Below are 16,548 nucleotides of genomic sequence, written 5' to 3' on the forward strand. Positions count from 1 at the left end.
TGTTGCTATCTAAATAATCAGTTTGAGGAGTATTGCTGTCTTAATAATGTTAAGTGTTTTGATCCATGGATATGAGATATTACCCATTTAGTTAGGTTTTAATTCCTTCTCATTTTTTAAATGATGAAACTGAGATTCAGAGAGATGATGCAAGTTAATTGAAGATCTAAGACTAGAACCATGATTCTCTGACTTTTAGTCTAACACTCCCTACCCAAAACTTTGTTGTTGTTCAGTCACTAAGTCATGTCCAACTCTTTTGTGACCCCCTCATGTACTACAGCACACCAGGCTCCTCTGTCCCCCATTGTCTCTTGGAGCTTACTCAAATTACGTTACTGTATAAAAAGAGAACCCTTTGTGGTAATTTTGTTTGCTTTTAAATGTTAATATCCTTTGTCGGTTACTTTAATGCAACCACTGAAAAATTGATATGAAGTCCAGCAGGTCTTGGTCTTATATCTTAACTCCTCTACCAACTTGCTCTATGACCTTGCTCTGTTATTTAACCTCCTCAGGCCTATAAAAATCTAATATTTAAGAGATCACAACTCTATATTATATACTGTGACAGGGATACATTTGTCTTGATAGTAGTTCTTGTGAAAAAGACCTATATGGTTTATTTTATTTACTGTTTTGTTGACGTATAGTTGATGTACAGTGTTATATGTTACACATGTACACTATAGTGATTGACAATTTTAAAGGTTATACTCCATTTATAGTTATTATAAAATATTCCCATATTATACAATATATTCTTATAGCTTATTTTATTCATAATAGTTTGTACCTCTTAATCCCCTACCCCTATATAACCCTTACCCCCTCCCCTCTCCTTATTGGTAACTGCAAGTTTGTTCTATGCATCTGTGAGTCTTTTTGTTTGTTTTATTCACTAGTTTGATGCAGTTTTTAGATTCCACATACAAGGGATATCATACAGCATTTTTCTTTCTCTATCTGGCTTATTTCACTTTTTAGCATAGTACCCTCCCAAGTCCATCTATGTTGTTGCAGATGGCAAAATTTTATTTTTTTATGGCTGAGTAGCAACTTCACTTTCACTTTTCACTTTCATGCATTGGAGAAGGAAATGGCAACCCACTCCAGTGTTCTTGCTTGGAGAATCCCAGGGATGGGGGAGCCTGGTGGGCTGCCGTCTGTGGGGTTGCAGAGTCGGACATGACTGAAGCTATTTAGCCGCAGCAGCAGCTGTACTCCAGTACATATACATACCACATCTTCTTTTGGTATCTATTGATGGATACTTAGATTGCTTCCATATGTTGGCAATTGTAAATAATTCTGCTATGAACATTGGGGTGAATGTATCTTTTCGAGTTAGTGTTTTATTTTTCAGTTATATACCCAGGAATGAAATGGCTGAGTCATATGGTAGTTCTATTTTTAGTGTTTGAGAAACTTCTATCCTGTTCTCCATACTAACTGTACCAGTTTACAGCCCATAGTGTATGAGGGTTCCCTTTTTTCCACATTCTTGGCAACATTTGTCATTTGTGTTCGTTCTGATGATAACCATTCTGACAGGTGTGAATCGATATCTCATTGTGGTTTTGACTTGCATTAGTTAGGTTCAGCATCTATTCATGTGCCTGTTGACCATCTGAAGGTCTTCTTTGGAAACTGTCTGTTTAGACCTGCCCATTTTTAATCAGACTGTTTGCTTTTTTGATGTTGAGTTGTATGAACTGTTTATATATTTTGGATATTAATCCCTTATTGGTCATATCATTTACAAATATTTCCTCCCGTTCAATTGATTGTCTTTTCATTTTGTCATTGGTTTCCTTTGCTGTGCAAAAGCTTTAAGTTTGGGTCTCACTTGTTTATTTTTGCTTTTATTTCCTTTGCCCTAAGAGAAAGATCCAAAAAAATATTGCTAGTATTTATGTTAATGAGTTTTCTGCCTATGTTTTCTTCTAGGAGTTTTATGACTTTCAGTCCTTCATTTTAGGTTTTTAATCCATTTTGAGCTTACTTTTGTATTTGGTAAGAGAAAATGGTCTAATATCATTCTTTTGCATGTAGTTGTCCAGTTTTCCTAGCACCACTTGTTTCAGAGATTATCTTTATTGTACATTCTTGCCTCTTTTTTTTTTTTTTTTTTTTTTGAAGGTATGGTTACCACCCTTAAGAAAATGATAAGCTAGTTTGGAATTTAGGTTATAAATACTTTTTGAAAAATGGGCATTTAGGTTATAAATACTTTTTGAAAAATGGACAAAGGACAATATAAGTGCAAGATGAGTGGCGTAGATCAGGTGGAGCACAGACTTTGTTTAAGGTGGTAAGGTGATGCAAGTATTGTGTTTACCCTTGTGCCACAGATTATCCATCTATAACCTTTTAGCACTGTAGAAGGAACTGTAGATCTTGGTGTTTCTCCAAATTAACCCATTTCCCTTGTCTATTGGCAATGCCTCTTTCTGCTGGCTATGTCCTCTGCTGCTCCCTTTCCTCTTTTTTTTTTTATGGCCTTGAAAATTTTGCTGAGTTTATGTATTTAAAACAATTTGATTTCTTTCTAAAGTTTTTTAAAATTTATTTTTAATTAGAGACTAATTCTTTTACAATGTTGTGTTAGTTTCTGCTGTGCAACCATAAGTATACATATATCCCCTCCCTCTTGAGCCTCCCTCCCACTCCCTCCTACCCTTCACTCTTTAGTAGAGTAAGAGCACTTATAAAAGATGGTATGGTCATAGGAGCATATGAGCCATTAGCTTATCCATAAAGACTATGGTGAAGGATGTCCTGAAGACGTAAGTCAATTGGAAAGTCCACTACCTTTATTATACCAAGAGCCTCGGTCCTCTCTCTTTCCTACTAGTTAAGTATTAGCATAAAAATTAATCTGTACATCATCAGTATCTAGTATGGTAGCTGGCACATAATAAATAATATGTTAAATGCATGTTCTACAAATGAAGCTACTTGCTGTTATCCCTCTCTGACCTGTTTGTCCCCCTGAAGAGTGATGGTAGTATTGTTTCCAGTTGTTCAGTTGTGTCTGACTCTTTGTGACCCCATGAACAGCAGCACACCAGGCTTCCCTGTCCTTTACTATCTCCCAGAGTTTGTTCCAACTCAGGTCCATTGAGTCAGTGATGCTATCCATCCATCTCATCCTCTGTCACTCTCTTCTCTTCCTGCTCTCAATCTTTCCCAGCATCAGGGTCTTTTCTAATGAGTTGGCTCTTTGCATCAGCTGGCCAAAGTATTGGAGCTTCAGCTTCAGCATCAGTCCTTCCAGTGAGTACTGAGGGTTGATTTCCTTTAGGATTGACTGGTTTGGTCTCCTTGCTGTGCAAGGGACTCTCAAGAGTCTTCTCCAGCACCAGAATTCGAAAGCATCAATTCTTCGATAGTCAGCCTCCTTTATGGTCCAGCTCTTACATCTGTACATGACTACTGGAAAAACCGTAGCTTTGATTATGTGGACCTTTTTTGGCAAAGTAATGTCTCTGCTTTTTAATACGCTGTTTAGGGTTGTCATAGCTTTTTTTCCCAAAGAGCAAGCGTCTTTTAATTTCATCATTGTAGTCACTGTCTTTAGTGATTTTGGAACCCAAGTCACTTTCCATTGTTTCCCCATCTATTTGCCATGAAGTGATGGGGCTGGTTGCCATGATCTTAGTTTTCTGAATGTTGGGTTTTAAGCTAGCTTTTTCACTCTCCTCTTTCACCTTCATCAAGAGACTCTTCAGTTACTGTTCACGTTCTGCTATTAGGGTGGTGTCATCTGCATATCTGAGGTTGTTGATATTTCTCTAAGCAATATACTCCTGACAGTAGTATATACACTATAAAAGATTGAGAGACACTGGTATAGACAAGTGCTATATGATTGTAGGAAAGGGGAAGCGGGGGGTGAGATTATTGTGGGCTGGGTTGTTAGAGGGAGACACACAAAGGATTTAAAACATAGTTTGCACTTTGGAGAAAGGAAAAGATTTAGATAAGCAGGGAAGATGGCACAGGATATTCCAAGCATAACACAGACTTGAGCATGAGCAAAGTCATGCAGATAGAAATGTGCATGTCTGGTTTAAGGACTATTCAATGATCTGTTTATTCAAAGGAAAGTATTTGTGAAAGGGTATAGTAAGGACTGAGTTTTAAGAAATAATTTGGGTCAAGTTGAGAAGGCCCAAATTGAGAAGGCTCTTTGAAAAAATAATTTTTAAAGGTAGTGTAGTGGTTGATGGTTTTTGGGAAAGGATAAGATACCACAAAGTGCGATCTGTCAATAATGCTTAGACTGGATTGAAAAAATAAATCTACCATAAGTGTAAGCATGAAATGATAAGAGCTTGGACTGTAGTATTAGCAACAAGAATGGAAATGAAGGGGGCAGATAAAGGAAGCAAACATTTATGCTCAGTGAGAAGAACTAAACCATTAAGTTCAGAGACAGAAAAGGGAGAATAAGAAAACTAATTCATTTCATAAATGTATACATGTTGTTGGGGTCGGGGGAGGGGGAGAATGTAGCAAAAAGTAAAGCAAACATAAAGATGGGATGACATGCCAGAGATAGAGGACTATAAACGTGAGTCATGTATGAGAGGAAAAGAGAATTTCAGCTCAATTCCAGAAAAATAAACGACCCAATCAAAAAATGGGCCAAAGAACTAAATAGACATTTCTCCAAAGAAGACATACGGATGGCTAACAAACACATGAAAAGATGCTCAACATCACTCATTATTAGAGAAATGCAAATCAAAACCACAATGAGGTACCACTTCACACCAGTCAGAATGGCTGCGATCCAAAAATCTGCAAGCAATAAATGCTGGAGAGGGTGTGGAGAAAAGGGAACCCTCCTACACTGTTGGTGGGAATGCAAACTAGTACAGCCACTATGGAGAACAGTGTGGAGATTCCTTAAAAAATTGCAAATAGAACTACCTTATGACCCAGCAATCCCATTGCTGGGCATACACACTGAGGAAACCAGAATTGAAAGAGACACACGTACCCCAATGTTCATCGCAGTACTGTTTATAATAGCCAGGACATGGAAACAACCTAGATGTCCATCAGCAGATGAATGGATAAGCAAGCTGTGGTACATATACACAATGGAGTATTACTCAGCCGTTAAAAAGAATTCATTTGAATCAGTTCTGATGAGATGGATGAAACTGGAGCCAATTATACAGAGTGAAGTAAGCCAGAAAGAAAAACACCAATACAGTATACTAACACATATATATGGAATTTAGGAAGATGGCAATGACGACCCTGTATGCAAGACAGGAAAAAAGACACAGATGTGTATAACGGACTTTTGGACTCAGAGGGAGAGGGAGAGGGTGGGATGATTTGGGAGAATGGGAATTCTAACATGTATACTATCATGTAAGAATTGAATCGCCAGTCCATGTCTGACGTAGGGTGCAGCATGCTTGGGGCAGGTGCATGGGGATGACCCAGAGAGATGTTGTGGGGAGGGAGGTGGGAGGGGGGTTCATGTTTGGGAACACATGTAAGAATTAAAGATTTTAAAATTAAAAAAAAAAATTAAAAAAAAAACGAAAAAAAAAAGAATTTCAAGGGAAAATTGGATGATTAGCAGTGGTCAGTGCTTCAGAGAAATAGGAAAAAAAATGAGGATGAAGAAAAGGCTATAGGATCTGGCATTCTGGAAGATGATAGTGACCTTAGAAAGCAATATCATTGGCAAGGTAAAAAACAGAAGACAGACTATAGCAGTTTAAGTGCTGGGTGGATGTGAGGCAGTAGAAGAAGTTAGTATGGTGGGAGCATCTCTGAGGTCAAAAGTATTCTGATAATTCAGAGCATTTGCTTTTTTTACTCTGTTGACATTTGTATTAGTGGTCCAAAAGCAGTGGTGGGTAAAACTGCTGATACTCAAACAATAATCAAGACAGTGGCATATCCTTTACTAGTTGTCATTGTATTCATTGCTATACCCTTGGTGTAAAAAGAATTATGGTTTTACTTTAAAATGCCCTTGGTGAAGCAATAAAAATGATTAGTTTTATTAAACCTTGACTCTAGAGTATATAATGTTTTAATATTCTAAGTAATGTAAAGGGAAGTTCCCATAGTATTTCTGCTGTATATTAAAGTGTGAGGATTGTCTTGAGGAAAGGCCCATATGTAATTCTTCGGGTTGTGAGCTGAATTAGCTAGTTTTGTTTTCACAGAACACCATTTTTACTGGAAAGACTGACTGATAGATAAACTTTGTTAATTCAGACTTGAGTATTTAGCATAAAAATGAATGAAATGGGAATGTGATTTCAAGGAAGGCAACCAACTATTTGTTGCCGGTGATAAAATTTAAACTTTTAAAAAAGTAAAAATTAGAAGTTTGGAAAACTTGTATATATCTCCCATGACCATGAGAGCTTCCAGATACTTAGACTTCTCTGATGAAATCAATGATGGTATTAGCTAATATGACTTTTAAAACCTTTTTATTTAAAATATAGATTCACAGGAAGTTGCAAAAATAGTAGAGCTCTAGTGTACCTTTCACCCACTTTTCATCCTTGGTGACATCTTGCATAAGGAGTTGACATTGGTACAATCCATAAATCTTATTTATATTTTACCAGTTTTATGTGAACTCATATGTATCTGTTCTTCTATACAGTTTTATCACATGGATAGATTTGGGTAACCACTATCCCCACGATCACCACCACAGTCAAGATAGAGAAAAGTTCCATGACCACAAAGATTCCTCATGCTTCACCTTTGTAGTCATATTCATTCCCCTGTCCTCAGTCCCAGGCAACCAATAACCTATTCCCCAGTTCTATGATTTTGTCATTTTGGAGTGGTACATAAAAACGGAATGGTATAGTATGTAACCTTTTCATATTTACTTTTCCCACTTAGCATAATTCCTTTGACATTCATCCAAGTTTTCTGTTATCAATAGTTTGTTTTTTATTTGCAAGTAGTATTCTGTGGTATAGATATACCACAGTTTGTCTAGCCATTCACTATTGAAGGAATTTGGGTTGTTTCCAATTTTGGCTTTTGCAGATAAAATTGACAAGAACAGTTGTGTGTAGTGTTTTGTTTTGTTTTTTTTTTTAGATTTTTGTTTAAACATAGATTTTTATTTCTGTGGATAAATGCCCAGGACTGTAAATGCTGGATCAATGGGTAGTATATGTTTAGCTGTCTATTTTTGAAGAAACTGTCAAGTCAAACGTTTTCTGGAGTGGCTGTGCCATTTTAATTCCCACCAGCAATATCTGAGAGATCCCATTCTCTGCATGCATACAAGCATTTGGTATTGTGCCTAATTTATTTTAGCTATTGTTAGATATGTGGTATTATTTCATCAATTTTAATTTGCATTTCACTAATGGCTAATGATGTTGAATTTCTTTTTCATGTACTTATTTGCCGCTTGTATGTTCTCTTCAAGTGAGATGTCTGTTCATGTCTTGAGCATTTTCTAATTGTACTGTTTGTTTTTTTTACTGTGAATTTTAAAAATTATATAGTCTAGATTTGAGTTCTTTGGCAAATATGTGTTTGGAAATATTTTCTCGTAGTTTGTAACTTGTCTGTTAAGTCTTTCAATAGGGTTGCAGACAAAAGTAATTTTAAGTCCAGTTGATATTTTCCTATTATGGATTATGCTTTTGGTGTCATGTCTCAAACTCTTCACCAAACCCTAAATATGAAAATATTCTCCTATATTTTCTTCTAAAAGTTTTATAGCTTTACCTTTAACATTTAAATCTGTGTTTGATTTTGAGTTAATTTTTCTGGAAGGTGTGAGATTTAGTTTCCTTTTTTGTTTATGGATATCTAATTGCTCCAGCACCTTTAGTTAAAACTATCCCTCCACCATTGAATTGCTTTTGCACATTTGTTAAATATCAGTTGGCCATACTTGTGTGGGTGGATCTATTGGTATTTCTGGGATATTTATTCTTTCCTTTTGATATATTGGTATATCCCCCTTTCACTATCACACTGTCTTGATTACTATAGCCAATGATGTCTTGTAAATGGGTAGAGTGATTCTTTCCATTTTATTATTATTTTCAGAATTATTTTAGTTATTCTAATTCCTTTTCCTTTACTTATAAATTTTAGAATAATCTTGTCCACATTTTCAAAAAATTTTACTAGAATTTACATTTTGTGTTCAGCCTATATATCAATTTGGGAAGAATTGACATTTATTATTTTCATTTGCTGCGTGTGCTTTAGTTGTCATATCAGAGAGACCATTACCTAACCCAAGATCAGGAAGATTTACTCCTATATTTTAGTCTAAGAATTTTATAGCTTTTAGCTTTTACATTTAAGCCTTTGATCCACTTTGAGTCATTTTTTTCATATGGTATGAGGTAGATATCCAATTTTATTGTTTTGTATTGAATATCCAGTCCTACCATCATTTTTTAAAAAAGACTATTCTTTCTTCATTGACTTGTCTTTGTACCCTTGTCAAAAATCAGTTGACCCTAAATGTAACCATTTATTTCTGGACTATTAACTTTAGTCTATTTGAAACCATTGGGTGGTGTTTCAGAAAGCTCTGAAGTTTATATCTCAGTATAGAAAGAATTTAGTGAGAGGCAAAGTGTTAGATAAGTGATTTATTAGAATAAGTCATTTGCAAGGGCTATAAGTGGGCAGGTGAGAGGGTGCTATGCCCCCAAGAACTAACTGGGCTATAGTTTCGTAATCAAAGGAAAAGTGGGGAAGAGGAGAAGACCTTCTTTGTCTTTCTTGAGTAGATACCATGCTTCCATCATCATCTCCTCTTCCAGGTTGGGCAAGGGAGTTGTCTTGTTTCTACATTGTCAAGCTAGGTCCACAAATTATTGTTGTTGTTTTAAATATGTGCAGAGAGCATGTCCTAGGGGTCATTAATTTATTGTGTGCATTGGACAGGATGTTGGTCTCTTGCCACCATTATTTTATTGTTTGGGGGCTTGTCTCATGCTTCTGTTGCTGAGCAAGCCTGCTTTGCTTTGCAGTTAAGCAAACCTGTTTTCTTGAGTAATTAACTTACAGGGACTATATATTTTTCCTACTTACAATCCCCTAGTGGGGTTGGCATGAGTTGGCAGGACTACCACCTGCCAGCGTAGGAGATATAAAAGATGTGGGTTTGATCCCTGGTTTGGGAAGATCCCCTGGAGGAGGAAATGGAAACCCACTCCAGTATTCCTGCCTGGAAAAACCCACGGGCAGAGAAATCTGGCGGGCTATGGTCCACAGGGTCGCAGAGTCAGACACAATTGAAGCAACTTAACACACATGCATGCACGCGGTAGAGTTAACTATTCAAGCACCTACTTTGTCCCTTTACTCTTAATCTTGTATCTTATCTACTCCTAATCTTGTATCTTATCTCTTTGCTAAATTGACTTATTCTAGAATTTTTCGGTAAATTTTTTTAAATTGTCTGTGTAGGCTATCATGTCATCCACAGATAGGGATGATTTTATTCCTTTCAAATCTTTATAAGTTTTCTTTTCTAACCTATTGTGCTGGCTAGGACTTTGAATACTATGTTGAATAAGAGTGGTGAGTATGAATGATTTTTTTTTGGACATGTTATAATGCAGTGTGTCAACCTTTGGTATATCTACATAACTTAGTTAACCAATGTTTTCCAAATTTCCAGTTCATATTGTCACAATTCATGCCTGCCCACTTATAGCCCTTTGATGAACTCATCAAGTAAAACTCCATGAGTTTTAATGGAAAAGTTTATTTATGAAAAGTTCATTTGTATGGTTCCAGAATTCACATTACACCTAAGCTTTAAGAAACTGCCGCTTACTGAGTTTTGATGTTGTATCAAAGAAGAATAGCCACAATTATCTGAAAAGACTGTTTTCCAACTACATAAATGTGTAAGAGTGGATATTCTTCATATACATACTTAAATAAAAACAATATTATGATAGGTATAATGAAGAATCATTATAAAACAATAAAATGGGAAAGACTAGAGATCTCTTCAAGAAAATTTGAGTGATAAAGAGAACATTTCATGCAAGGATGAGCACGAAAAAGGACTGGAAAAAGTTAGCTTCCCTTCCAGTTCTAAAGAAGGGCAATGCCAAAGCATGTCCAAACTACTGGACATTATGCTCATTTTGCATGCTAGTAAGGTAATGTTCAAAATCCTTCAAGCTAGGCTTCAACAGTATGTGAACTGAGAACTTCTAGATGTACAAATTGGACTTAGAAAAGGCAGGGGAACCAGAGATCAAATTGCCAACATTTGTTGGATCATAGAGAAAATAAGGGAATTCCAGAAAAACATCTGCTTTATTGACTGTGCTAAATAAAGCCTTTGACTGTGTGGATCACAACACACTGTGGAAAATTCTTAAAGAGATGGGAATACCTTACCTGTCATCTGAGTTACCTGAATGTGGGTCAAGAAGCAGCAATTAGAACCAGACATTAGAACCAGCCTGGTTCAAAATTGGGAAAGGAGTACATCAAGGCTGTGTATTGTCACCCTGTTTATTTAACTTCAGTGCAGAGTACATCATAAATGCTGGGCTGAATGAATCACAAGCTGGAATCAAGATTTCTGGGAAAAATATCAACAGCCTCAGATCAGATGACACCACTTTAGTGGCAGAAAGTGAAGAGGAATTAAAGAGCCTCTCGATGAGAGTGAAAGAGGAGAGTGAAAAGCCTGGCTTAAAATTCAACATTCAAATAAACTAAGATCATGGCATCCAGTCCCATTGCTTCATGGCAGATAGAAGGGGAAAAAGTAGAAGCAGTGACAGATTTTATTTTCTTGGGCTCCAAAATCACTGTGGATGGTAACTGAAGCCACAATGTTAAAAGACCCATGTTCCTTGGAAAGAAAACTATGACAAACCTAGACAGTGTATTAAAAATCAGACAAAGGTCTGCTTTGTCACCACTTTGCTGACAAAGGTCTGTCTACTCAAAGCTATGGTTTTTTCCAGTAGTCATACATGGATGTGGATGTTGAAGCACAAGCTGCAATCAAGATTGCTGTGAGAAATATCAGTAACCTCAGATATACAGATGACACCACCCTTATTCAGTACAGTTCAGTTCAGTTGCTCAGTCGTGTCCAACTCCTTGCCGCCTCATGACTGCAGCACACCAGGCCTCCCTGTCCATCACCAACTCCAGGAGCTTACTCGAACTCATGTCCATTGAGTCGGTGATGCCATCCAACCATCTCATCCTGTCGTCTCCTTCTTCTCCCACCTTCAATCTTTCCCAGCCTCAAGGTCTTTTCAAATGAGTCAGCTCTTCGTATCAGGTGGCCAAAGTATTGGAGCTTCAGCATCAGTACTTCCAATGAATATTTAGGATTGATTTCCTTTAGGTTGGACTGGTTGGATCTCCTTGCAGTCCAAGGGACTCTCCAGAGTTTTCTCCAACACCACAGTTCAAAAGCATCAATTCTTCGGTGCTCAGCTTTCTTTATAGTCCAACTCTCACATCCATACATGACTACTGGAAAAACAATGCCTGTGACAAAACAGACCTTTGTTGGCAAAGTAAGATCTCTGCTTTTTAATATGCTATCTAGGTTGGTCATAGCTTTTCTTCCAAGGAGCAAGTGTCTTTTAATTTCATGGCTGCAATCACCATCTGCAGTGATTTTGGAGCCCCCCCCCAAATAAAGTCTCTCACTGTTTTCATTGTTTTCCCATCTATTTGCCATGAGATGATGGGCCCAGATGCCATGATCTTAGTTTTCTGAATGTTTAGATTAAACCAGCTTTTTCATTCTCCTCTTTACTTTCATCAAGAGGCTCTCTAGTTCTTCTTCACTTTCTGCCCTGAGTGTGGTGTCATCTGCATATCTGAGGTGATTGATATTTCTCCCCACAATCTTGATTCCATCTTGTGCTTCATCCAGCCCAGTGTTACTCATGATGTACTCTGCATATAAGTTAAATAAGCAGGGTGACAATATATAGCCTTGATGTACTCCTCCTCTGACTTGGAGCCAGTCTGTTGTTCCATGTCCATTTCTAATTGTTGCTTCTTGACCTGCATACAGATTTCTCAGGAGACAGGTCAGGTAGTCTGGAATTCCCATTTCTTTAAGAATTTTCCACAGTTTGTTGTGATCGACAAAGTCAAAGGCTTTGGCATAGTCAATAAAGCAGAAGTAGATGTTTTTCTGGAACGCTCTCACTTTTCCAATGATCCAACGGATGTTGGCAATTTGATCTCTGCTTCCTCTGCCTTTTGTAAATCCAATGTGAACATCTGGAAGTTTACAATTCACGTACTGTTGAAGCCTGGCTTGGAGAATTTTGAGCATTACTTTGCTAGCGTGTGAGATGAGTGCAATTGTGTGGTAGTTTGAATGTTCTTTGGCATTGCCTTCTTTGGGATTGGAATGAAAATTGACCATTTCCAGTCCTGTGGCCACTGCTGAGTTTTCCAAATACCGCCCTTATGGCAGAAAGCAAAAAAGAACTAAAGAGCCTCTTGATCAAGGTGAAAGAGGAGAGTGAAAATACCGGGTTAAAACACAGCATTCAAAAGATGGATCATGGCATCTGGTCCCATCACTTCATGCCAGTAGATGGGGAAACAGTGGGAACAGTGACAGACTTTTTTTTCCTTGGGCTCCAGAATCACCGTGGATGGTGACTGTATCCATGAAATTAAAAGACACTTGCTTCTTGGAAGAAAAACTATGACAAACCTAGACAGCATATTAAAAAGCAGAGATTACTTTCCCAACAAAGGTCCATATAGTCAGCTATGGTTTTTCTGGTAGTTATGTATGGATGTGAGAGTTGCTCCATAAAGAAGGCTGAGCACCAAAGAATTGATGGTTTTTGAACTGTGGTGTTCGAGAAGACCCTTGAAAGTCCCCTGGACTGCAAAGAGATCAAACCAGTTAATCCTGAGGGAAATCAGTCCTGAATATTCATTGGAAGGACTGATGCTAAAGCTCCAATACTTTGGCCACCTGATGGGAAGAGCTGACTCATTAGAAAAGACCCTGATCCTGGGAAAGGTTGAAGGCTGGAGGAAAAGGGGACAACAGAGGACAAGATGGTTGAATGGCATCACTGACTCATTGGACATGAATTTGAGCAAGTTCCAGGAGGTGGTGAAGGACAGGAAAGCTTGGTGTGCTGCAGTCCATGGGGTCGCAGATAGTCAGACATGACCAAGCGACTGAACAGCAACAAATACATGGATGTGAGAGTTGGAACATAAAGAAGGCTTGGGCATCAAAGAATTGATTCTTTTAAACTATGGAGCTGAAGAAGATACACCATATTAACAAACTGATCATCTCGATAGATGCATAGAAAGCCTTGGAGAAAATTATGATTTATAATTAAATCATAATTTATGATTAAAAACTCTTCAGAAAGTAGTCATACCTTAACATAATAAAGGCCATATGCAGCAAACCCACAGTCCTATATGATGAAAAGCTGAAAGCATTTCTTCTAAAGTCAGGAATAAGATAAGAGTGCCCACTCTCACCTGTTATTCAACATAATTTTCAAAGCCCTAGCCATAGCATTCAGAGAAGAAAAATAGTAGGAATCCACTTTGGAAAAGAAGAAGTAAACAAATCAAGACCTTTTAACAGCAGTTCACATGTCAGAATTGACTTTTAGACATGTAGCTTGTTATTCATTTTAACCAGTTACTGATATCTTGTTTTTTGCTTTCCCAGGCAGTTGCTGAAGGGGATTTTCAAAGAGCATCTAGTTGTATACTACGCTGTAAAGACATGTTGATGAGGCTTCCCCAAATGGTGAGTGAAATCTCTGGCTTCAGTCTCCACGAGTTTGAAAATACAGACTCATTACTACTTCATGTGATCCTGTAGAGTTTATATTTTGTATAAGATTTACTTACTTAGCCAAGATTTGAAATATTTTGCTTCTTTTGTTCTTTAATAGAACAGGTGTTCTAAAAAGTGATACAGGTTACTTAACGTTTCTTTGCTTTCCCTTTTATTGTCAAAATACTTTGGTAATATTTCCTCCATATGTCATGGTATATGATGAAAGAAAGAAAAAATCAGTTTATTGCCCTACTGACAAGGTTGATAGCAGCTATTCATATCATTGCCATAGTATTTTTCTATATTGGGATTTGGAGTGTGAGCAGTTTGAAAGGATAAATAAAACCTGTTTCTCAGACTGGAGTTCATCAATATTCCAGAGTAGATAATTTAAAATTTTTCCACTTTACCTCCCTTTTCCGTTTTTTCTCCCCTATTTCAGGCCTATGGTTACTTCAGTCTTGGTATCAGGATGGTCTCAGGGCTCCATCATTTGTACCTTCATGTGAAACTGGTCTTACTTTTCTCTCAAATTCTATGTTATAATGTAGAACTTAATTTAGTAACTTGACTCTGATGCTGGGAGGGATTGGGGGCAGGAGGAGAAGGGGATGACAGAGGATGAGATGGCTGGATGGCATCACGGACTCTATGGACGTGAGTCTCAGTGAACTCCGGGAGTTGGTGATGGACAGGGAGGCCTGGCGTGCTGTGATTCATGGGGTCGCAAAGGGTCAGACACGACTGAGCGACTGAACTGAAGTGAATATTATGTGGAGGTACTCTTCTAGTCTTTAAAAAAATAAAAACAATTTCACAGTTACAAAACTGTAACAAGAATCTTACAAAGAATTCCTATATACCCTTTGCCCTGAGACCTAGTTCAAGTTTTTCAATACTGTTCTTTACACAAAATGGATTCTTTCTGGGATTCACTTAGTCTCTAGTCTCTTTCAGTGGAAAACTTCCTCACTTTTGCCTTGACTTTCATGACCTTGACAATTTTGAAGATTCCAGAACAGCTGTTTTGTAGAATGTGACTTAATTTATTTTTCAAAAATTAAAAAGAAATTTTATTGAGGTATTTTGACATATAACACTGTATAAATTTAAAGTGTTTCACATGTTGATCTGATACGCTTTTAATTTGCAGTATGGTTACTGGAGTAGTGTTAGCTAACACCTTTATCATGTCACATAAATGTCATTTTTTTGTGTTGAGAAGAGTCAAGATCTAATTCCTTAGCAATTTAAAAATTTACAGCACAGTATTGTTGACTATAATCACTGTTGTACATTAGATTTCCAGAAATTATCTACTAGCTGAAAGTTTAAACCCTTAAACGACGTCTCCCCAATTACCTCTCTCTAACCAAATTAGGGTTTGTTCAAAGATTCCTTATGATTAGAATAGGTTATGAATTTGGGGCCAGAAAATCACAGAAATGATTCTGCTGAGTGACATACAAGATTGATTTATTCTATTGGTGGTGGTGCTAATTTTGATCTCTTGGTTAAAATGGTGTCTTACAGGTTTCAAACTTATGTATTTTCTTCCCTTTGTTATTCCTAAGTGTTTTGTGAGATGGTGCTCTGAGACTTTGTAAAATCCAGTTTCTCATCTGACTTACACTATCTGTTGAGATTTCCTGCCTGAATTGGTACGGTGACGGTTGACACCTGGCTATTTTTCTAACTCTATCCTTCTTTCTATATTTATGAGGTGACATTCAATTTTTTATTGAACTAAAGTATATGTAACATAAAATTTGCCATTTTAACAATTTTTGAGCATGCAATTCAGTGGCACTAGTACATTCACAGTGTTGTATAACCATCACCACTCTGTACTGATAGAAACTCTGTACTCATTACACAAATACTCCTCATCACTGCCTCCCCTGGTAACCTCTAATTTACTTTCTGTCTCTGTGAATTTGCTTGTTCTAGATATTTTAAATAAATGGAATCATATAATATTTATCCTTTCGTGTCTGACTTATTTCACTTAGCATTAATATTTTCAAGGTGCATATCATGGTATGTATCAGAACTGGGTTGCTTTCTATGGCTGAATAATATTTCATTGTATATATATATATATACCTAATTTTGTTTATCTGTTCATCAATTGATAGATACTTGAGTTGTTTCCACCTTTTGGTTACTGTGAATAATGCTGTAATGAACATTGGTGTACAAGTATCGGAATCCCTGCTTTTAGCTGTTTTAATCTAAGACTTGAATGGTTGGTAATATGGTAATTTTATGTTTAACTTTTCGATGTACCACCAAACTCTTTCATAGTGGCTGTACCATTTTACATTCTCACCAGCAGTTGAATTCGGGTTTCAGTTTCTCAACACCCTTAGCAACACTTGTTATTGTCTGGGCTTTTAAAAAATTTACTATTATAGCCATCTTAGTAGGTGTGAAGTGGTTTCTTATTGTGCCTTTGGCTTGCATTTCCCTACTAACTAATGACACTAAGCATCTTTTCATGTGCTTACCTTACCAATTATTTTTATAGCTTCCTTGGGACATATGTATTAAAGTCCTTTGATCTTTTAAAATGGGAATTTTTAAGATTACAACTATATTAATATGATTTTAAATGTTGTTATAAATAGTGTTACAAGTTGCTGAACATTAAAATATTTAGCATTTCTACTGGTGCCAGTTTTTACAAAATGCTATGAACTAAACTGTGTCCCCTC

At 36.9% G+C, this 16,548-nt stretch overlaps 1 protein-coding gene across 1 annotated transcript in view; it reads left to right on the plus strand.

Annotated features, from left to right (window-relative positions):
- The window catches only part of TEX11 (testis expressed 11), a 249,949-nt gene that overhangs the window by 55,032 nt on the left and 178,369 nt on the right, over positions 1 to 16,548 (plus strand). The window contains exon 8 of the mRNA XM_018044046.1: positions 13,718 to 13,798. Coding sequence (XP_017899535.1) covers positions 13,718 to 13,798 — 81 coding nt within the window. The remainder of the gene's footprint in view (positions 1 to 13,717; positions 13,799 to 16,548) is intronic.

The sequence above is a fragment of the Capra hircus genome, assembly GCF_001704415.2.
Source record: "Capra hircus breed San Clemente chromosome X unlocalized genomic scaffold, ASM170441v1, whole genome shotgun sequence".
NCBI lineage: Eukaryota > Metazoa > Chordata > Mammalia > Artiodactyla > Bovidae > Capra > Capra hircus.